Source organism: Sapajus apella, unplaced genomic scaffold (genome assembly GCF_009761245.1).
Source record: "Sapajus apella isolate SASKATOON/1434 unplaced genomic scaffold, GSC_monkey_1.0 scaffold43, whole genome shotgun sequence".
Lineage (NCBI taxonomy): Eukaryota > Metazoa > Chordata > Mammalia > Primates > Cebidae > Sapajus > Sapajus apella.
Genome location: NW_022436983.1, coordinates 16,408,986 through 16,432,901, shown reverse-complemented (window position 1 = coordinate 16,432,901; position 23,916 = coordinate 16,408,986). Strand labels below are relative to the sequence as shown.

Here is a 23,916-nt window from a genome sequence, read left to right as displayed (position 1 = left end):
AGCTCACTTAGTATTTTATGTGGATATAAAACAATTGCTTAGCTTTTAAACTTGGTCATTTTTTCTTTTAAATCTGTGAATGGGAATAGCAAATTAATCTTAGAACAAAAATTAATGTCAAGTTGTTTTTTTTTGTTTTGTTTTGTATTAAGTGAGATGGAGAAACCCCAAACCACCAGCATGTTGAACTAGAGACAACAGGGCACTTATTTCACACCGATACTGTATTTGAAGCAGAGCCAGGAAAATTTGAAAGTCCTTAAATCTTGATTAAGTGGTCTGTGGGTGTTCATTCTGTTTTTAAACCAAAACTTTTTAAAAACTGTGTAAGAACTGAGAGCTGAGGGGCTTTTAGGGTTTTGTAGTGATTTGTTGATCTTTTCACCAGGACAGAACAGCTGCGTTTTTTAATCAGAAATTCTACCTTCAGTAAATTAAAGCCTTTATTTTACCTGGTGTACATGAAGTTCCTTAAAGATCTAATGCTTCCATGTACATTTTCTTTGGTGTTACAGGATTATTATTGCCAATTTAGGTCAGATACATCACAGGAGGAATAAATTATTTTGGTAGAGGTTATTAGCATGTATACAAATTAGTTTAGATAAATCATGCATTGTCCTACAAACTAGTTATTTCTGGCTTAATGTAATATAGCTCCTGAATTTTTTCCAGCAGCATAATAAAATGGCTAATCAGGTGAATGGTAATGCGGTACAGTTAAAAGAAGAGGAAGAACCAATGGATACTTCCAGTGTAACTCACACAGAACACTACAAGACACTGATAGAGGCAGGCCTCCCACAGAAGGTGGCAGAAAGACTTGATGAAATATTTCAGACAGGTATAATATGCATTTCTTGTTTCTGACTGGTTATGAAAGTGAGGGCAAACCACTTTGAATTTTATAGATTTTTAAGGTTAAATAATACTTATTGTTTCTGATCTGTAGAGCTGAATGTTTGTTACTTTCCCTTCATTGAAGGCATATTGGGTTTGACTTTGATACTCTTATTTCATTATTTTGAAGCCTTCTTAGTGTTGAATATACAGTCTTAGTTGTTTCAGAACAGCACATCAATTTGTCTTAGATTTACCACTCATTAAAATGTATGTTTCTGCATACCGAATTTTACATTTTTTTCTTAATCGAAATCAGTCATCATTTTGCTTTTACTTTTCTACTTTTAGCTTCTTAAAGTGATTGTTAAATCAGCTTAGGTCTGATTAGGTGGCATAATAAGAGGATAGGTAGACCGTATCGTCTGAAACCATAATAAATGTTAGACTCCTTGAGAGTTTGTGGCTTGTCTAGTTTCTAATAGAAATCCACATCTCTCCGTAATTTGGAAGTGTTTGGTTTGTAACAGCTGCTTTTTTTATTTTTTATTTTATTTTTTAATCTAGAAGTGCCATGGTTAAGTGCTTAAGCAAATTTGAACATCTTAATATGGTTGGTTGTAAGTGGTTTGAAGTTTTAAAGAGGGAGAGAAATATTTACCCTTAGGGAGTGTTGTTCATAAATAAATGTGTCCTCCTCCTTTGGGGCCATAGATGGAAACTTTCTTCCTCTGTGTTTTGTGTGCCTATTCAGATTCTGAGAGAGAATTGAATTGTCTCACTCACAAATGTGTCTTAAGTACAGTAGTAATAAATAGTTGTTTATTTTTTTGTCCTTAAAAAAATTTTTAAATCTGGGAAGCTTAGCATAATTTTAGACATTAAAATGACTTATAAAAATGACTCCTGGGTGATGGTCTCATTTGAAAATCATTCCTCAGGAACTTTCTGTGATATTCTGCCATAGAGAATTGGCAGTGATCTGCTTAGAGATGCTCTCTTGTAGAGTGTTTTGTTATCGATAAGAGGCTGACGGTTTGGCTTAGGCTTGTTTTGACAAAATGGATTGATGGGTGTCCTGAGTTGTGGCTTTGGGTGGTGGTATGGAATATTCAAGGAAGGCAACTCCAGTTATTTACACATGCTCATTTTGAGCTTTTGAAACAAATCATGGCAACTTTTTTTCAAAGTAACTTTGGAAGTGGCATTACATTTATTTAAAATTTACTATATGGAATAAAGTTCTTTTTGGCTTTACCAAAATGGAGTCACTTTTCATGTTCATATGAACTTGGGGGTTTTAATCTACAAAATATTTACATTTTACATTGGATCAATTCTGAAATATATCTCATATATATAAATATGACACAAACTTAATAGACTTAAGAAATTATATTTTAAAATTAGATGTTCTGTGTGCAGTTGAATATACTACATATGTGAAATGCAGTGTATATGTTTTCTGTTGAGTTTACTTGTAAGTCCATAAAGTCTTTATTGCCATTTGAAAAAGATTGTCATTCTTGACAGTCAGCGTTGTGAATGCCACAGCATCTTTTAAATCTCAGCTTGTCACTTCAGAAGAACGAAGAATGCCTTCAAATGTGACTTTCAGAATTGACAAATCAAGCTGCACTTGCATTTGTAGAAGTTTAAAATTATGCCTTTCCACATTCTGACTGCAGCAAAGTGGATGCTCAGATAAACAAATGCATTTCAGTTTATCTTTGGTGTTAAGGAGGGAAAGCCTTTTGACACTTTCTGGAGAGTGGAAAGAATTAGTAAAATTTGTTTTCAGATTTTCCCCCACGTCTTATGTGGTTAGCATCAACTGTAACCATTTGTAATTTGAAGGTTTATCCTTGAAAAATATAGTGTATTCTTATTACTCTAATATAAAGCAAAATATGTTAATGCGTAATCTGTAATACAGTATGTATGTCAGATTTAACTTCCAAGACTTAACCTTTGGGGGAGTGGGAAATGGATGTTAGGATTTGGCGGGGGAGCTTTTGTGGATATGGAGATTGAAATTCATGTTTTTGGTTGTTGACATTTTATCTTTATTTGCATATCTGTACTGGACTGTTGTATATAGTATTTGGATAGCTTCATATATGCATGTAGTTAAATGAAAGTATAGTTTTTTAGTGATCATATTGAATATAACACCTCTTGATTAAACAATCAGTAATTTAGATTACCCCTTTGTTGCAATAACGTTACCCCTTTTCAATTTAATTTTTAGGGTTGGTAGCTTATGTCGATCTTGATGAACGAGCAATTGATGCTCTCAGGGAATTTAATGAAGAAGGAGCTCTGTCTGTACTACAGCAGTTCAAGGAAAGTGACTTATCACATGTTCAGGTAAGGTCATTACTCAGAAATGTCTTTCAACAATTGATGATCTGAAATCATTTTACTAGTTTTTTTCCTGTGGAGAAGTGGTATTTTTTTGTTTGTGCCTACCTCTTCTTCTTTTAAAAATCAGTTTAAAGGAAAAAAAGATCTGCTGGTGGCAGAATTTCAAAAGCACAAGTATAAAGTGAAAGTTTCCTCCCACCCCTTTGTGTAGTAAGTTATTTTAAAAGCTTAAAATTAAAGTCAAGTTTTGATGGTTGTTACTATAGGTTTTTACATGTTACTCAGCTTTTTAACTTTTAGGGGTTATCTGATCCTGTTTTATTATCTTGGAGGAAAATGTAGGTAGGAGAAATAGTTTTAGACATCTGGCAAAGATAGTCTAGATGCAGTCACTTATCAACAGATGGAAGACTGTGTTTTCCCAGGGAGAAGATAAGCTCCCTGAGGTCTGTACTGCCTTACTGCTGTCCACTCCAGTCTCTGGCACGTAGTAACCACTTGTGCAGATGTTTGTTGAGTGAATCAGTAAATACTTTGTTAAAATCCTGGTCTTCTGAAATTTAAATTTAATTATGTAACTGACCCTTCAAAGATTTTTGGTGATTCTTTTTATTGAATTACTTGTCTGTTCTAGAACAAAAGTGCATTTTTATGTGGAGTTATGAAGACCTACAGGCAGAGAGAGAAACAGGGGAGCAAGGTGCAAGAGTCCACAAAGGGACCTGATGAAGCGAAGATCAAGGTAAAACATGACTTGGGTAGTTGTGATGAAATTACATTTAATGATGAGGTCAAATGCCTCTTTCTATGTTTCCTAGAGAGTTTCACTTTTAAAAACTAGTGTTTAGAAATGAAATAATTTTGGGGGTCAACACTCAATTGTGTTTAAGGAAAAGCCCTAATTCATATTTTCCCTTATTCGTGGCCATGAATGATGTAGAGACAGAGTCTTGCTCTGTTGTCCAGGCTGGAGTGCAGTGACGTGATCTCAGCTCACTGCAACCTCTGCCTCCAGGGTTCAAGCGATTCTCTTGCCTCAGCCTCCTAAGTAGCTGGGATTACAGGTGCATGCGAGTGTGCCCGGCTAATGTTTGTATTTTTAGTAGAGACAGGGTTTCACCATGTTGACCAGGCTGGTCTTGAACTCCTGACCTCAGGGGATCCATCCACCTCAGCCTCCCAAAGTGCTGGGATTACAGATGTGAGCCACCGTGCCTGGCCTGAATGACATATGTTTATTGATGATTCTGCTGCTAGTTTCTTGGATTCATCCAATAATGTGTCTTGGTTCAGTTATTTTCTAGGCACTTTGTTTCTTTTCTCTTGATAAAAAGATGTTGTTATAACTGCTTTCCTCCTTTTGAATTTTCAGTACTTCAGTTTATTTGTAAAATGGGAATAGTAATAGTAACTACCTCACAGAGTTATTTAAGGATTAAATGACTTAACATATATAAAGCACTTAGAATAATGCCTGGAATGTAGTAAGAACTATATAACCATGAGCCATTATTATTACCATTTTGTTACTTAGATAAATAGCTTTGAAAGGTAAATATACCGCTTTTAGTGAAAGACCAGTAAACCTGATTCCTTATAATGGATACTCTGTCTTGCCGTAGTGATATACTTTTGTTTTGTTTTGTTTTTGAGACAGAGTCTTGCTCTGTGGCCCAGACCGGAGTGCAGTAGAGCGATCTCAGCTCACTGCAACCTCCGTCTCCTGGGTTCAAGCGATTCTCCTGTCTCACTCTCCTGAATAGCTGGGACTACAGGCATGCACCACCATACTCAACTAATTTTTTTTATCTTTTGGTAGAGATGGGGTTTCACCGTGTTGGCCAGGCTGGCCTCGAACTCCTGACCTCAGGGAATCTGCCGACCTCAGCCTCCCAAAGTGCTGGGATTACAGGTGTGAGCCACCATGCCTGGCCTGTGATAGACTTTTTTTTTTTTTTTTTTTTGAGACGGAGTTTCACTCTTGTTACCCAGGCTGGAGTGCAATGGCGTGATCTCGGCTCACCGCAACCTCCGCCTCCTGGGTTCAGGCAATTCTCCTGCCTCAGCCTCCTGAGTAGCTGGGATTACAGGCACGTGCCACCATGCCCAGCTAATGTTTTTTTTTGTATTTTTAGTAGAGACGGGGTTTCACCATGTTGACCAGGATGATCTCGATCTTTTGACCTCGTGATCCACCCGCCTCGGCCTCCCAAAGTGCTGGGATTACAGGCTTGAGCCACTGCGCCCGGCTTGTGATAGACTTTTTAATTTGAAATAGTTATTTTGTGTTGAAGTTATTTCTATTATTATTACATTGAATATGTAATGAAATAATTATACAACTCACCATAATGTAGAATCATTGGGAGCCCTGAGCTTGTTTTCCTGCAGCTAGATGGTCCCATCTGGGCGTACTGGGACATAGTGACAGATCTTCAGGCATTATATTCTCATAAGGAGCCTGCAGCCTAGATCCTTTGTATGTGCAGTTCATGATAGGGTTCACGCTGCTATGAGAATCTAGTGCGGCCGCTGATCTGACAGGAGGTGGAGCTCACAGCTCAGGCAGTAATGCCAAGGATAGAGAGGATGAGGAGCAGCTGTAAATATGGATTCAGCTGCTATGCAGCCCAGGCCACTACTGGTCCATGGTGGAGGGGTTGGGGGACCCCTGTTTTATATTGCATTTATTTCTATGTTTAAAAGTAGAGAGCTCTGTTTCAGTCGAAGGTGGAGGAATGGAAGGCTGAAGACATGCATCCCTGTGGACTCCTAGTTTACTGAACTTGATGATATCTAAAGTCTCTTGTAGTTCTGATATTGTGTAATTTAAAAAACCTGAGTTGTAAAATTCTCTCTTTTCTACATAGATTGCATTTCTTTGTTTACCATTGTGTGTTTTGTTCTGTAGGCTCTTTATGGTAAATGTTGCCTCAATTATAACAAAAGCTCCTTGAGAGCAAGGACGTTATCTTCTTTTCTTTGATTCCTCTTAATGCCTAATAGAATGTAAGGAAGGTTCGTAATCAACAAGATTTTACATAGTTTTTGAAACTTGACTAATTTGGTAATTGCCAAATGTTTTTAGTCTACTGTGTGATTCTTGTCAGATTGTCTGATTCTTGTGGTGCTTATGATATGGCAGGAGTGCCATAACAAAAGGATCAAACAAAATAAAGCTTCAATTATGGGACCTTGAGTACACTAGAAAGACAGTGGGGGCTGGGCGCGATGGCTCACGCCTCTAATCCCAGCACTTTGGGAGGCTGAGACAGGTGGATCACTTGAGGTCAGGAGTTCCTGACCAGCCTGGCCAACATGGTGAAACCCTGTCCCTACTAAAAATACAAAAAATTAGCCAGGCGTGGTGGCACATGCCTATAATCCCAGCTACTCAGGAGGCTGAGGCAGGAGAATTGCTTGAACCCTGGAGGCAAAAGTTGTAGTGAGCTGAGATGATGCCATTGTATACTCTAGCCTGGATAACAGAGCGGGACTCCCTCTCAGGGGAAAAAAAAAAAATGTAGGAAGAGAGGGATGTAATAGTAAATAAGAGAAGCTGTATGAAGGAGGTAAGACTTAATGCTAATTTTTTGAGGATAGAGAACATTTTATTTGAAAAGACTCCCTGGTATAAACATCTATGGGGAGCCAATGTGAATTTTGACTTTTTTTTTTAACCTAACCATAAAAATATATCTCCTAGGAAGTTGGAGTACTTTTTGGAAAAGATTAATACACTAATGCTTGTGCATGAGATTTAGTATTCAAGTATAAAGAGATGTATAATTATCTCTAGGCCTTGCTTGAGAGAACTGGTTATACTCTGGATGTAACCACAGGACAGAGGAAGTATGGTGGTCCTCCACCAGACAGTGTGTACTCTGGCATGCAACCGGGAATTGGAACAGAGGTAAGTGTTCTTTAGCTGTTTGCCAAGATCTTTCCAGGTTGAAAAGTGTTTTGTCTACTATGTAGATACTGTACAGAGGGGGAAAATAACTTGATCACTTTCAAACTGTAGCTGCTATTATTTTTTAGATATCCATGTGTGTTTAGCTGCCATTATGAGCATGGATAATCTTGTGACTAGTAGATATCCAAACACTTTATATCAGAATATAATATACTGTAGAGTTCTTGGAACAGGTTGCTAAAACCATGCTACTAGCAACACACCATTTTAGATATTTGGAGTAAAGTTATTTGCAAGATTCAGTTGCTTTATTCTGTTTTTTTTCCTGCCCCTGAGATGGAGTTTCACTCTTGTTGCCCAGGCTGGAGTGCAGTGGCGCGATCTCCGCTCACTGCAACCTCCGCTTCCTGGGTTCAAGTGATTCTTTTGCCTCAGCCTCCCAAGTAGCTGAGATTACAGGTGCGTGCCACCACACCTGGCTAATTTTGTGTTTTTAGTAGGGATGGGGTTTCACCATGTTGGTCAGGCTGGTCTTGAACTCCTGACCTCAAGTGATCCACCCGCCTCGGCCTCCCGAAGTGCTGGAATTACAGGAATGAACTGCCACGCCCTGCTGCTTTATTTTGGTTTTTGCTTTTTGGGGATTGTTTTTGTTTTCGTAGAGACCAGGTCTCACTATGTTGCCCAGGCTGGTCTTGATCTGCTGTACACAAGCAATCCTCCTGCCTTGGCTTCTCAAAGTGCCGGATTTATAGGCATGAACCACAGTGCCCAGCCAATTTTTTTTTTTTTTTTTTTTTTTTCTTTTGAGACGGAGTTTTTGCTCTTGTTGCCCGGGCTGGAGTGCAGTGGTGCAGTCTCAGCTCACTGCATACTTCACCTCTTGGGTTCAAGCAGTTCTCCTGCCTCAGCCTCCCAAGTAGCTGGGATTATGGGCATGCACTACCATACCTGGCTAATTATTTTTATTTTCTAGAGACGGGGTTGCACCATGTTGGTCAGACTGGTCTTGAGCTCATAACCTCAGGTGATCACCTGCCTTGACCTCCCAAAGTGTAGGATAAGGCGTGAACCACTGTGTCCAGCCAAGTTTTTTTTTTTTTTTTTAAATGTCAATAATTTAGAATTGTGCTTGTCTTCTCCATTGACTCACCTGCCACTCAGAAGGAACTTAGTATTTACAGAGAGATCTTATTGATGGGCATGGATTGCACAAGGGAAGAATGTGGAGTCAGATAAAAGGTTGAGTACATTGGTTCATACTTGAACAAAGAAACAATTCTTCCTCCATCTGTATCTTCATAAAGGGTTTTCCATTTGCATTATTGCTAGCCTGTTCTAATCCTTTATTGATTGATTGATTGATTGATTGAGTCGGAGTTTTGCCCTTGTTGCCCAGGCTGGAATGCAATGGTGTGATCTTGACTTACGGCAGCCTCCGCCTTCTGGGTTCAGGTGATTCTCCTGCCTCAGCCTCCTAAGTAGCTGGGACTAGAGGTGTCCACAACCACGCTCAGCTAATTTTTGTACTTTTAGTAGAGATGGGGTTGCACCAAGTTTTCCAGGCTGGTCATGAACTCCTGCTAATCTTTCAAATGGTGAATTGACTTAGGCTATTTTTTTTCTATTTGCTGAAGAGTAAGTAACTTGCTATACCAGGGAACTTTTTTATAGAAATGGTCTCTGTTACCCAGTTGGAGTGCAGTGGTATGATCATAGCATACTGCAGCCTCAAACTCCTCCTGGCTCAAGCAGTCCTCCCACCTTTTTTTTTTTTTTTTTTTTTTCCCTCTTGAGACAGAGTTTTGTGCTTGTTGCCTAGGCTGGAGTGCAGTGGCATGATCTTGGCTCACTGAAACCTCCACCTCCCAGGTTCAGGTGATTCTCCTGCTTTAGCCTCCCAAGTAACTGGGATTACAGGCATGTGCCACCACGCCCGGCTAATTTTGTATATTTAGCAGAGATGGGGTTTTACCACATTGGTCAGGCTGGTTTTGAACTCCCGACCTCAGGTGATCCCACTTGCCTTGGCCTCCCAAAGTGAAATCCAGCTATTTTTTTTTTTTTAATTTTTTAATTTTTTGTAGAGATGGAGTCTCCCTGTGTTGCCCAGGCTGGTCTCCACTTACGGGCTCAAGCGATCTTCCCACCTTGGCCTCCCAAAGTGCTGGGATTGCAGGTGTGAGTCACCATGCCTAGCCTAATATAAACTTGGAGATAACCAGTTTGAAACAAATAGTTGATATGTTAATTGTAAAACACATATACATTGTTAGATTGCATTGTCTCTTTAGGAGAAAGATGCATTCGTCTGTATGTTAAATGTTATTATATACAGCAAATATGATTCTAGCAAAATCCCTATATGAGATCATTAGCCTAAAACCACTCCTGTTAAGCAGTTACTTTCAGCAAAATCCTAGTGTAAAGTTTCAGATTTCTCTCATAAAGTTAGATTTCATGAGATTGTGCCTGTATTTGTTGACAACTAAAGTTTTAAAAAATCAGGAAAAATAGGTTTTTGGTTTTTGTTTTTGTTTTTAAAACGGGGTTTCACCATATTGGTCAGGCTGGTCTTGAACTCCCAACCTCAGGTGATCTGCCCGCCTTGACCTCCAAAGCACTTGGATTACAGGGGTGAGCCACCACGCCCAGCCAAAAATAGGTTTTTAATGTGTTGTATTGCTAGTAGATTTAATAAATTGGTCTTAATTGTTGTCATTTTTGATGTTGTGAAGTTTTGGTTTTTGTTCTTTTATGTTTTCTTTCAGTCATTATATATTTTTAGGTCTTGATTGAGGAGATTGAAGTTAGGGTCAGTGCCTGAGACTGTGCAGTATTAAAATTATGAGAGGACTATGATATCTCATTTTTGGATAAAATCTACTGTAAATAAATTAACCCATTTGATGAGCATTGATTAACAGGCATTCTGCTAAGTATTGCCCTGAGATGAGAAATATACAAGGACAATAGATACTAATTTTGAAATATATTTTTTAGTGTGTCTAAGCTCTCAGATGTTCCTTAGTTGTAGTAGTTTTGTATTCTTCAGCTAGTATTGTTAAGCTGCTTTGGGAAGCAAGTTCTGTTTTTGTTGTTGTTTGTTTTTTGAGATGGAGTTTCACTCTGTCACCCAGGCTGGAGTGCAGTGGCACAATCTCGGCTCACTGCAAACTCAGCCTGCCAGGTTTAAGCAATCCTCCTGGCTCAGTCTCCTGAGTAGCTGGAACTACAAGCACGTGCCACCGTGCCTGGCTAATTTTTGTATTTTTAGTAGAGACAGGGTTTCACCATGTTGGCCAGGCTAGTTTTGCACTCTTGACTTCGTGATCTGCCTGCATGCCGGGATTACAGGTGTGAGCCACCATGCCTGGCCAAGTTGTGTTTTGAATTGTTTCCATTAATGTAAGTAGTATTCATGGAGGTCATGACTGTATAATAAATTCTTATCTGTTTGCAGAGCACAATTGCAGCGTAATGGAAAGAAATGGTAGATTGAGATCTCATTCTTTGGTTTATTCATGGTGGTGGTATAGAACCCCAGTGTATTTAACAGAGACCTAAAGTATATGACTTTATAGCACTTGAATTGTATCATGTATGAGAAACTGGTATATTTGCAAGATAGCAAATGTAAGTGGGAGCTGGATAATATAAGAATCCTAATAGAGACCTAAAAGACTCTGTTGGCTTGGTGTGGTGGCTCATGCTTGTAATCCCAGCATTTAAGGAGACTGAGGCAGGATAATCATTTGAACCCAGGTGTTTGAGACCAGCCTGGCTGGCATAGGGAGACCCTGTCTCTATAAAAAATAAAAAAGTTAGCCAGGCATGGCAATATGAATACAGCTATGGTCCCAGCTACTTGGGAGGCTGAGGTGGAAGGATCACTTGAGTCTGGAGGTCGAGACTACAGTGAACTGTAATTGTGTCACTGTACTTCAGCCTGGGTGACAGGCTCCTGACCTCGCGATCCCGCCTGCCTCAGCCTCCCAGAGTGTTGGGATTACAAGTGTGAGTCACCATGCCCAGCCCACATGAGGAAGTTGAGACTCATTGCTTAAGAAACTTAGCCGGCGGCCGGGCACAGTGGCTCAAGCCTGTAATCCCAGCACTTTGGGAGACCGAGGCGGGTGGATCATGAGGTCAAGAGATCGAGACCATCCTGGTCAACACTACTAAAAATGCAAAAAATTAGCTGGGCATGGTGGTGCATGCTTGTAATCCCAGCTACTCAGGAGGCTGAGGCAGGAGAATTGCCTGAACCCAGGAGGCGGAGGTTGCGGTGAGCCGAGATCACACCATTGCACTCCAGCTTGGGTAACATGAGTGAAACTCCTTCTCAAAAAAAAAAAGAAAGAAACTTAGCCGGATGCAGTGGCTCACACCTGTAATCCCAACACTTTGGGAGGCCGAGGTGGGCAGATCACTTGTGGTCACGAGTTCGAGACCAGCCTGGCCAACGTGGTGAAACCCCATTTCTACTAAAAATAAAAATTAGCTGAGTGTGGTGGCATACGTCTGTGATCCCAGCTACCCAGGAAGCTGACACAGGAGAATCGCTTGAACCTGGGAGGGGAGGTTGCAGTGAGCCAAGGTTGCATCACTGCACTCCAGCCTGGGCAACAGGGCTAGACTCTGTCTCCAAAAAAAAAAAAGAAACGAAACTTGCCCAAGGTAACTAAGATGTAGATTTGAATCCAGTATAGCCGAAAACTCACTGTTGCACACATTCTTGTCACCTTCATAGCCATCACCCTACTCTGCCAAACCACTTTCATCTCTTTCCCAGATTGCCCTGTTCACCCAATTAGCCTGATTCTCCATACCGTCCATTTTCTACCTAGTCGCTGAAATGTACCTTTTAGAACATAAGTCTACCCAGTCATTTTTCTCCTCTAAACTCTCTGATGGCCTCCCAACACATCTGGGAGCAGAAATGCCTAACCATGGTTTAACTTACTCTGGCCCTATTCTCTCTTTTTACATCACTGTCACTTCCATTCCAGCCATTTGCCTGTGTGCTGTTCATCAGATATGTCGAGTATGCTCACATCTCACAGCCTTTTGTACTTGTTCCCTCAGGTTGGAATGCTCTTCCTTCAGATTTTTTTTCTTTTTTTTTTTTTCAGACAGAATCTTGCTATGTGTCTCAGGCTGGTCTAGAACTCCTAGCTGCCCTTAAGTGATATTCCTGCATTGGCCTCCCAAAGTGCTAGGATTACAGGCATGAGACACTGCCTCCTCTGCTTCCTCACCTTCCTCAGATTTTTACTTAATTTTCTCTTAGATCTCAGCCTAAATTAACCCCCGTAGGGAAGCCCTTCTATTGAAAACAGAGCTCCATCATTTATCTCCTCTTCTTGTTTTTTCCTTCTTCTTAACATTTAGTACCTTGGCCGGGTACGGTGGCTCATGCCTGTAATCCCAGCACTTTGGGAGGCTGAGGCGGGTGGATCACGAGGTCGGGAGTTCAAGACCAGCCTGGCCAAGATAGGGAAACCCTGTCTCTGAAGAAAAAAAAAAAAAAAAAAACATGTAGTACCTCTTAAAATCATATAATCACTTTTTATTTATTTATTTAGAGAACAGAGTCTTACTCTGTTGCCTAGGTTGGAATGCAGCAGCATGATCTCCACTCACTGCAACCTCTGCCTCCCTGGTTCAAGTGGTTTTCCTGCCTCAGCCTCCCAAGAAGCTGGGATTACAGGCTTGTGCCACCGTGCCTGGCAAATTTTTTGTATTTTTAGTTACAGGGTTTCACCATACTGGGCAGGCTGGTCTCGAACTCCTGTCTTCAAGTGATCTGCCCACCTCAGCCTCCCAAAGTGCTAGGATTACACATGTGAACTGCCATGCACGACCCATATTATTTACTTTTTGATTTTTGTCTGTTTCTCTGAGTAGAATATAAACTTCATGAATGCCTAGAACGTGTCTGTGGTAGTCACTGTATTTCTAGAATCTAGAAAAATATATGACAGCTGGGCATGGTGGCTCACGCACCTGTAATCCCAGCACTTTGGGAGGCTGAGGTGGGTAGATCACAAGGTCAGGTGATTGAGACTATCCTGGGCAACATAGTGAAACCCTGTCTCTATTAAAAATACAAAAATTAGCTGGGCGTGGTAGTGGGCACCTGTAGTCCCAGCTACTCGGGAGGCTGAAGGAGGAGAATCGTTTGAACCTGGGAGGTAGAAGTTGCAGTGAGCTGAGATCGTGCCATTGCACTCTAGTCTGGGCAATAGGGCGAGATCCGTCTCAAAAAAAAAAAGAAAAGAAAAATATATGGTGCATAAGTCCAAGGTATATCTGATTACTTGTCTCATGAAAGATTTGTATGATACAAGTTCTGTGAGTAGGGTGGGAGCCATATGTTTATATAGGTTAGGTATTTACGTGGAGTAACTTCAAGCAGTTACTTTAAAGATTAATTAGATATGGTGGTAATGAGAGGGATTGAAAACATGTGAGGTGTCTATTTATGGAAGTAGTTCCTCACTCACCTGGAGGTGGGGGCTCGGAGGTGAGAGAAACAGAAACTATGTTTTTCTAAAGGTAGATGGGGGCAATCAGGAGCCAACTGACAAGGGTGGGTTTTAATCATTTTGACTTTTAGAAAAAATCATTTGTTACAACCTGTCGTCATCATAGATTTAAAGGTACAAAGACGAGGTTGGTAAAGAATTCTGAAAACTTAAGGAAAGAAAAATCTTTTACAGTAGTGCTTGCATCACCAGTGTTAATACTTGTACAAGAAGGATGATGAGAACTGAGGGGAAAAAGACTTTTTTGAGATAGAGTTTTGGTTTTGTCATCCAGGCTGGAGTGTAATGGCATGATCTCAGCTCTCTGCAACCTCCTCCTCCCAGGTTCAAGTGATTCTCCTGCCTCAGCCTCCTGAGTAGCTGGAATTACGAGCACCTGCCACCATGCCCAGCCAATTTTTGTATTTTAAGTAGAGATGGGGTTTCATCCTGTTGGCCAGGCTGGTCTTGGAACTCCTGACCTTAGGTAATCTGCCCACCTCAGCCTCCCAAAGTGTTGGGATTACAGGCTTGAGCCGCTGCGCTTGGCCCGGACAAAGACATTTGAATTTGGTTATTAGAAGGTTGTTAGTGACATCTGGGCACAGTCTGAATTAGAGAAAGAAGCCAGTTTTAGAGGATTAAAGAGAACATAGATGCCGTATGCTTTTCTGAGTACAGTTTTGTTAGAAAGATGGTTCTTCAGGGACATCACTTAAATCACATACAACAGTGTTTTGTATCCCTAATTGCAATGATATCATAATTATACTTTTCTTTGGCTTCACGGTGTTAAGCATATAGATGTGTTGAAAATAACGGTGTGAGTGAAAAAACCGACATGAACGGTGTGTTCAAAACATGTAACAGGCCTGGTGCAGTGTCTCACACCTCCTGTAATCCCAGCACTTTGGAGGGCCAAGACAGGAGGATTGCTTGAGCCCAGGAGTTTAAGAGGAGCCTGGGCATCATAGTGCAACTCCCATCTCTAACCCGCCACTCCCACCTCCAAATATTAGTTGGGCATAATGGCAAGAGCATGTGGTCCCACCTACTCAAGAGGCTGAGGTGGGAGGATTGCTTGAGTCTGGGAGTTTGAGGCTGTAGTGAGCCATGATCATGCCACTGTGCTGCAGCCTGGGTGACAGGATGAGACCCTGTCTCAAAAATATACTAAACATTTAACAGAGAAAGGAAATAAATATAGGCTAAAGTGAGGAGTGTTTTGTTGTATTTTGTTTTTGGATTGTTTGGAGATAGTGGAAGGAACCAGTGGGAAGGGAAGGATGGTACTGAGCAAAATATGAGTGTTGAAGGAATAATGGTTTGCAGTTATTTCCAGAAACTGTTTAGAATAAATGGGCTTATTTATTGAGATTAAGGAGTTAACCTTAGAAAAGAGGTAGATCTCTCTCTCTCTCTGAGGTGCATGCATGTAGTAGAAGTGAAAGTAGGCATTGTGAGAGGTAAGAATTTGAAGAAACCAGTGACTTTCTCAGGTGGTGTCCTTAGAATGAGGTTTAGTGAATCAGGATTGGGGACCTTAAGGAGATAGAAGAATTGCAGTAACTATTGTGTGAGAATCATGTTAAGGCTTCAAAAAGAATACCTTAAATTTTACCAGATAGCAGTGAAAGTGAGTCTTAATGTTGCTTACATTGCGAAAGCTTGAAGAAAATGGCAATCTGGTATCAAATGAGGGGTTTTGACTGTAATTTTTAATTTATCATTGTGTATTACAATTTAATCCTGTATAATTTTGTAATTAAAGTTAGATCACAAATTCTTCAAATGGTGAAGAGGTTTTTTTCATACCTTAAAATTTAATATTTAATATCTGGGTAGAGAAAGGAATAGGTTGAAGCACTGGAGTTTCGAAAAATATTGATGTTGCCTTTTGTTCTTTGAGACCGTTTTACTCTTGGTACCCAGGCTAGAGTGCAATGGTGGGATCTCAGCTCACTGCAACTTCTGCCTCCTGGGTTCTAGTGATTCTTCTGCCACAGCCTCCTGAGTGGCTGGGATTACAGGCATGCACCACAATGCCCGGCTAATTTCGTATTTTTAATAAAGACGTGGTTTCTCCATGTTGGTCAGGCTGGTCTTGACCTCAGATGATTTGCCTGCCTTGGCCTCCCAAAGTGTTGGGATAACAGGCATGGGCCATCGTGCCTGGTGAAGTTGCTTTTTAAGTAGTAAAGATTTTAAGAGTTGAGATAACTTGTGGAGAGATATGTCAATCTTTTATTCAGTTGTTTTATTTTTATTCATTTTTAATTTATAAATTATATTTTTAAATTTAAATTACAGAAATGGAGTTTTGCCATGTTGCCCAGGCTGGTTTTGAACTCCTGGACTCAGGTGATCCACCCTCCTTGGCCTCTCAAAGTGCTACGATTACAGATGTGAACTGCTGCGTGTGGCCTCCTTTATTCTGTTTTTATGAGAAAAGGTTAAACTATAAAAATTTAAAATTTAGAGTTAATATAATTTTACCCTCTTGGTTTCCATTTTTCAAGAGACTGTTGTTCTTTGATAACCCTAAGGTCATTATAATAAAAATTAGGATTAGCTCTGCAAGTCAACTAAGTTTCAAATTGTTCCATTCTTTCTTAACCATCTTCTGCCCTCATCTTCTTTAAAAAAAAAAAAAAAAAAAAAAAGGGCAATAGACTTTATGGCTCTAAAATCAAATGCTTTTGTTGGATTCTAATAAGGGGGTTTTATTTTAGGTGTTTGTAGGTAAAATACCAAGAGATTTATATGAGGATGAGTTGGTGCCCCTTTTTGAGAAGGCTGGACCCATTTGGGATCTACGTCTTATGATGGATCCACTGTCTGGTCAGAATAGAGGGTATGCATTTATCACCTTCTGTGGAAAGGAAGCTGCACAGGAAGCTGTGAAACTGGTATGTGATAATTATCCACTATTTGAGGGAATAAACTTTAATTCAGAAATGTTTGCAGTTAGCATTATTTTATTTTCAGTAGTTGATTTGAATGCTTTTATACTAAGTTGATATGTGATCTTTGCTTTATTTTTTCTGACTATAAAAGTAAAAAAGGAACTAAAAATAACCCAGAAGTAATGTTTTATAGAAAGTCTCCCATTGATTTAAGAAGTTATCTATTAGACTGATTAATATCAGAAATTTCATATGAGTATTTGGCTTATGCATGTCTTTTGGTTTTAAGACAAAAAGATGTCAATTCCTGATGTTAAATTTTAGGATTCTTAAAGTATAATGAAGGCTGGAATGGTCTGTAGGGAACATAATAGTGGATGACAGCGATTTTTAGGATTCAATTCAGAAAATAGTTGTAAATCTGTTTTATTTTTGTTACAGCCTAATCATATAATTTATTTCATATTTTCTAAGTGTATTTTTGTTCTTTATGTTTCTTGGCCCTTGATTCTTCTCTGTTTTTAATCTTTCTGTCCTCTTCTACTTATAGCCAGTCTAATATTAATTTCCTTTCTCTAGGGCCTTTAACCACTTGGTACTCATTTCAGACCAGTAGTAGTAGTAACAAAGCTCTGCAAATCAAATGTATCTTCACTCCTACTGTGTTTAAGACACAGCTATATCAGTATCGTAAAATGACAATGTCATTATTTTTTGGCATACTCCTGCATGACAGCTGAAAGCCTCACTAAGTCTAGTGCTAGCCTTTCTAGAATGGGTAACCTCTTTCATCAAGGCTTTGGTTTCATTACTGGTGTCTAAATCAGTTCTACTCCTAGCTTGACCCAGATTTTAGTTTTTATTATGAATTTTTCCTTTAGACTTGTTTATTTAATATTAAATTTTCATTTTTGGCAATACATGGATGATTTTATTTTTAATAATCGTATATTTTGGTAAACTAATGATTAAATAACGTTAAAATATAATAAGCTAATATTGGCCAGGCATAGTGGCTCACGCCTATAATCCCAGCACTTTGGGAGGCTGAGGCAGGCGGATCACTTTAACCCAGGAGGTGCAGGTTGTCGTGAGCCAAGGTCATGCTTCTGTACTCCAGCCTGAACAACAGAGTGAGATTCCATCCTTTTAAAAAAAATCCCTCTAAAATTTATGAGGGAAATCCACTATAGTGATTTAAATAAACATTTTTCAAAATATTATAAAATTTTGAAAGTACTGTGTTTGGTAGACAATTTAAAACCTTATACATTTAGAATTCTGTGACTTCTGTAGAATTTGAAATTTTTCTGTTTTTTGCATTGATTAAACATAGTTGCATATTGTTATTTTGACTATGGCTTACCTATATCTAATAACATTTCTAAGGACCCTGAGTGATCAGTCTCAGCTATTTTTTATGAAAAATCTCTAGAAAAACATTTTCAGATATATAAAATATGAAATAAGATATTTTAAAAAATAAAGCGAATAATTGAGTCCTTTTTATATGGAAGAGCAGTGAAGGTTAACAAAACCAAACTAAAACAAGAGACCATAACAATGAAGTCTAATGTATACATTCATATTATGGAAAGCATGAGAGAACTTGGTGAGTTAATTAGCCAGGGAGCATTTGGCCTTAAATTGTTGTATTTTTTAGATTAAGATCAGTTGTCCTGAGGCTGGGATGGTTTTGGGGTCTCTGGTTCTTTTCTTCATTGCAGTGTGACAGCTATGAAATTCGCCCTGGTAAACACCTTGGAGTGTGCATTTCTGTGGCAAACAACAGACTTTTTGTTGGATCCATTCCGAAGAATAAGACTAAAGAAAACATTCTGGAAGAATTCAGTAAAGTCACAGGTAAAACAAAAATGTATTTAGAAATTCTTTTGGGAAATGTGTTGTACTACTTATAAGTGCTCAAAAAAACTGAGGAGTTGTATGTATTCAATTAAGAATTCAAGTCTTCAGTGTCTAAATTACTTCCTTTCTGCTTTATAGTGGTTTGGATTTAAGTAAGTTCCTTTATATCCTTCAGTTCTTGGACTGTCCCCTTCACTTCTTTGTCTTAGTTGAACCTTGGCTTTTGCTGGAGCTTTTGCTCTATAACCCTCAAGTAAATGCTTTTTTTACCCTTGACAATCAGTGTATTTTAGGACCAAGAAGATGAAAGTTCTTACTCCCTCCCTATTTCGTTGTCTAGATCAGATTTTTAAAAATTTTCAATTCTAAATCCATGGAATTGATTGAGAAGTAGATTTTATATCATAGTTCTGTACACATATATGATGGAAACAATTTAACAAAACTGTACTTTTATTACACATGATTTATTTTGTATTATTCTATTTCATTTTAAAAAACGCTGGTTGTGATGTAATACTACCTATGATTTAAAAACACTGCTATAGACCACTGCCTCCCCTTGTAAAAACCACTGTTTCTTTATAGTTTTATCATCCAGACATATCTTTTCCCTTTCCTTGAAGCTGGCATTCATTGCTCTTCTGATTTCAGCCTTTCATTAATCTAAAGATTGCTTCTGGCTTACTGTCTTCTTCTTCTGCCCTAAATGGACTTATTCCTAATATATCTACATTGGTGAACCATCCAGGGCCTTAGACTCCTACTTACTTCTATGACCACCTCATCTTTAGTCCTTTACTTCAGCTCTACCATATCCAGATTACGTTCTGGATCTAGTCACCAGAAACTCTGTGTACTTAGATCTCTTGGTTTCTAGTGTCCCACTTTGTAACCACTGCCACCACCCGCTGTATTGTGTTGGTCAAATACCCCTACTGGCACAGTTCTTTAACCTTATCACTTTATTATATATGGCTCCTTCTGGCTTCATGGTCATTTACTCATTCTTTCAGCAGGTGTTTATTGAAGTTCCTGTTAAAATGCTGGCATTGTGCTATGTGCCTGGGATACATTGGTGACTAAGAGACATATTCTTTGCTCTCATAGATCCTATATCCTGGGAAAGAAGATAAGACCAAGAATATAAAAAATAAAAATTAAAGGAATATTTAGACATTGTGATAAGACACTGAAGCAGGAAATACAGGATATTTTCCAAGAGAATAGCTACTATCTCTATTTTGATGGTTCTGTAAGACTTTTGTGTTAAGAAGACATGTCAGCCAACACCTGAAAGGTGAAGAGGATGTAGCATACAAAGAGCAAAAGGAGGTGTATTCCAAGACAGCAACACATGCCAAGGTTCCAAGGCGAGAAAGAAGTCAGTGTATTACAGTAACTGAGGAGGCCAGTGTTATTAAAAGGTAGAATTAGGAGTAGAATTGTATGAGATGAAGTAGGCAGGGCTTCTATAGGCCATGTAAGGAGTTGAGTTTTTATTGTATATATAATGAGAAGGTATTTAAAGGTCTCAAGCAGGAAATAATACCTGTTTCATGTTTACAGGATATTATTCTTACTGCTCTGTGGATGGGGGCTTGGAGAGAGGGGCAAGAGTAGAAGCTGATGAATTAGTTGAAGCTGTCGTACTAGTACAGTTAGAGGATTAGATTAGGGTAATAGCGGTGGGGGTAGAAAGAAGTAAATGAGTTTGGAACTGGATAGGAGAGATGAAGCAAAGGAAGGAATCAAGAATGTCTTATTTCTGGCTTCAGAACCAGGTGAATGGCACTGCTTATTAGATAGGAAGTCTAGGGAAGGCAGATTTTGGCCATGGTTGTTTGGTTTTGTACTTGTTAAATTTGCAATGTCTAAGACATCAAAGAGGATACATCAGGTAAGAACGTAGGCACATCTGAAGCTTAGAGAAGTCTGGGCTAGGAAAAAAAATCTTAAGTATTTATAAAGGTATGGGTAATATTTAAAAGTAGGGCTAGCTGAACATTATTTAGAAAAAACACGTACGGAGAGACAGGGCAAAGGACTAAGACCAGAGGAACACTAATACTTAGCGATCACTTCCATTCTTGGTAAAAATAGTAACTTTTAAGTTACCTTCAAGGAGATTTTTGGCCATGATTAGTTGTCAAAAGTTAGCTCTCTTGGGCTTACTGTATATTAATAATTTTGTTTTTCAGATCCTTGTTAGTACTTTTATAAAGTCATGTTATATCAAACATTCTAAAACATTGTAGCATGTTAAATTTCAGAATACAGTAGTTAGATTTGTTATATGTGGCTGTACCTTCAGGACTCCTAAAATTAAAAAGGAACATTAAATACTGTCCCGAACCCCATATCTAATTATGTTGGTCTAATTGTCTCTAGTTGTCCAGAAAATTAGTGACTCATTTTGAGGCTGCTTCACTTATTTTTTGCTCGTCAGCAAGCGGATTTAGGTCTGCCTAATCGCTAGATGTGTGGTGGATGCTTTTGGCTTATATATCTGGCTGTTGGTTTAACAGAGGGTTTGGTGGACGTTATTCTCTATCATCAACCCGATGACAAAAAGAAGAATCGGGGGTTCTGCTTCCTTGAATATGAGGATCACAAGTCAGCAGCACAAGCCAGACGCCGGCTGATGAGTGGAAAAGTAAAAGTATGGGGAAATGTAGTTACAGTTGAATGGGCTGACCCTGTGGAAGAACCAGATCCAGAAGTCATGGCTAAGGTAAATACAGTTGCTTGGGGTGGGGGTAGGGTTATCATTTAAATTTTGTATTCAGAATAAAGCTCAAATATTTTGAGTTTTACGATAAATAGAAATTGTAGCTTTAGACTTTAACTGTTTGGCAAGGAGCTACTTTAACACTAAAGTTAACAGCCTGTCTTGGTATCCAGGAATTTCCATTAACCATCCCTTTTCCTGCAGATTAAATGTGCAAAAGGAACTGAAATGGAATTTATTTAATTAAGTATTTTCATACACACTGGGTATTTGTTTAGTGTTAGGCACTGTGAAGGGTAGAGGTTAAAAAAAAGAAAGGTCTTGAGTAAAGAGAGAAGTATGTTTTGGAGATTATAAATTATCATCTTCATTGACCATATTAGGTAGGACTTTTATTACTTGGGCATGAATTATGTTTTATTTAGATTTATAGATAATTTTTTCATTTTTTTAAGCTTTTTTGTTGTATGTGTGTATGTATGCATTTATTTTTGAGACAGTCTTGCTCTGTCACCCAGGCTGGAGTTCAGTGGCATGATCTTGGCTCACTGCAACCTCCACCTGGGTTAAAGCGATTCTCCTGCCTCAGTCTCACTCCTGGGATTACAGGTGCCCGCCACCACGCCCGGCTAATTTTTGTATTTTTAGTAGAGATGAGTTTCACCATATTAGCCAGGCTGGTCTCGAACTCCCCACCTCATGATCCGCCCACCTCGGCCTCCCAAAGTGCTGGGATTACAGGTGTGAGCCACCACACTCGGCCTGTTGTTATTTTTAAATGATCAAGTTGCCTTAGTGTATTGTCCCCATGAAGAAAGGCAAAGGATTGTCATGTTTGCTCTTATTTGTTAGTGGCAAAATATTCATGGCAAGTCCTGTAGAGGGCCCTCAATTCCCTCCTAATCCCTGTACTTGCATTGCCAAGATCTTAATAGTGGTGCCACGAGTACTAGTTCTTAAGCTTTCCTTTGGGTGACTCCTGGAATTAAAGGGACACATCGGAGTTGCATTTCTGCTTCTTAGAATGAGTTCTTGAGCATTTTAGTTGTCTCTTCCCTTCACAGGGAGGCAGCATCTCTGAATGGCCATGAGTTAATGGTTGGATTCTTTTTGATAAGTCAAAAGTCAAGCTTTTTATTCCAGAATTTGAGGAGGCAAACCCTCGCTCTGAATAGTTTGGAGGAGAACCCTGATTTATACTCGTATGGTAAACTTTGTAGGTAATGATATCTTTGGGTTAAGCAGATAAGATCTATTGAGAGTGAACCAGAGAGGCTCTCTGAAATGCTACTCAGTATCTTTTATCTCATATTCCTTGAGTAGATGGGTGTCTAGGAAAGGGATTGAAAATTTAAATAGTTCTGAGTTTTTATTTTTTTACTAGCTTGATTTTAATTCCCATTGTTTCTTCTAATACAACTGTGACTTTGGGTAAACTACTGAACATGGACGTCATCTATTTTATTGAGGCTGGATCAATCTCTAAGATCCACTACAACTTTGAATCTATCTGTAGAAACTAAGTATAGCCTGTATTGCTTTTTCTGTAAAAATATTTTAAAATAGCATTACAGATGTATTACATATTATAAAAGAGGAATAAAATTCCCTGCAGTATAGCTTGTGATTTGCTTACCAGCCACTTCTCACATAACCTTTAGCAACTACCCAGATAGAAGTTCATCCTAATCTTTTTTTAGGGTTAGAAAACTTCAAGATTTTATTCTAGTAACTCCTTTTTCCTAGATCAAAAACAGGTTTCAGAATGAAAAGAAGGAGTCTATAAACTTGGGATTAAATATTATAGAGCCCTTTATTGTTTTCTTTTTTTTGGAAATGGGGCCTTGCTATGTTGCCCATGCTGGAGTACAGTAGCTGCTCACATGTGCAATCATAGCACACCACAGCCTCAAACTCCTGGGCTTAAGGTTCCTCCAGCTTCAGCCTCCCAAGTAGCTTGGGACTACAGGTGCATGCAACTACACCCAGCTCCTTTATTCTTTTCTTTTCTTTTCTTTTCTTCTCTTTTTTTTTTTTTTTTTTTTTTGAGATGGAGTTCGCTCTGTTACCTAGGCTAGAGTACAGTGGCATGATCTTGGTTCACTGCAACCTCCATTTCCCCATTTGAAGCGATTCTCCTGCCTCAGCCTCCCAAGCCCCTGAGACTACAGGCACATACCACAATTGTATTTTTAGCAGAGATGGGGTTTCACCATATTGACCAGGCTGGTCTTGAACTCTTGACCTCGTGATCTACACACCTTGGCCTCCCAAAGTGCTGGGATTACAGGCGTGAGCCACTGCGCCCAGCCCCATTATGTTTTCTAATCGAAAAGTTTATCCATTTGAATAAAGCTTCTGTTATTCACACTATCAGTTTACAATTCACTGAAGATTTTTTTTGCCAAGTTGGATCAGTTTACAATGGACCAGAACCTAAAAGCCTAAATTATGTCTCTTAAAGGGACCCTTTTTCCTGTTGAACATTTTAAACACAGTTTCACTAAGTAATTTTCATATAGTATGTTATGGTTTCATCATAGAAAAGTCCATGTTGAATTTTTTAAAAAAGCAACTAAGGCAGTGGGAGTCTGTGTAACATAGAGGCTGGACTTCAGTATGACAGATTGAGAATAATATAGGGGATGGAGCATTTGTGAAAAATGTTAGTTTTTTTTCTTTCTTAAATTAATGTCTTCTTATTGGATAGCCCTTTATCTAAAGCAACAATTTGTTCAGTATGTTAGTTTTTTATTTGGC

General features: G+C 39.0%; 1 protein-coding gene across 6 annotated transcripts in view; it reads left to right on the top strand.

The window, feature by feature from the left end:
• Positions 1–23,916, top strand: part of HNRNPR (heterogeneous nuclear ribonucleoprotein R) — a 34,359-nt gene that overhangs the window by 2,969 nt on the left and 7,474 nt on the right. The window contains exons 2-8 of one of the 6 annotated variants that reach the window (XM_032300756.1): positions 679–844; positions 3,092–3,210; positions 3,842–3,949; positions 7,007–7,120; positions 16,386–16,562; positions 18,287–18,422; positions 20,945–21,159. In XM_032300756.1, the coding sequence (XP_032156647.1) occupies positions 688–844; positions 3,092–3,210; positions 3,842–3,949; positions 7,007–7,120; positions 16,386–16,562; positions 18,287–18,422; positions 20,945–21,159 (1,026 nt within the window). In that variant the 5' untranslated portion in view covers positions 679–687. Of the gene's footprint in view, positions 1–675; positions 845–3,091; positions 3,211–3,841; positions 3,950–7,006; positions 7,121–16,385; positions 16,563–18,286; positions 18,423–20,944; positions 21,160–23,916 lie in introns of all 6 variants that reach the window. The other 5 variants (XM_032300755.1, XM_032300758.1, XM_032300757.1 and 2 more) reach the window with 5 other exon arrangements.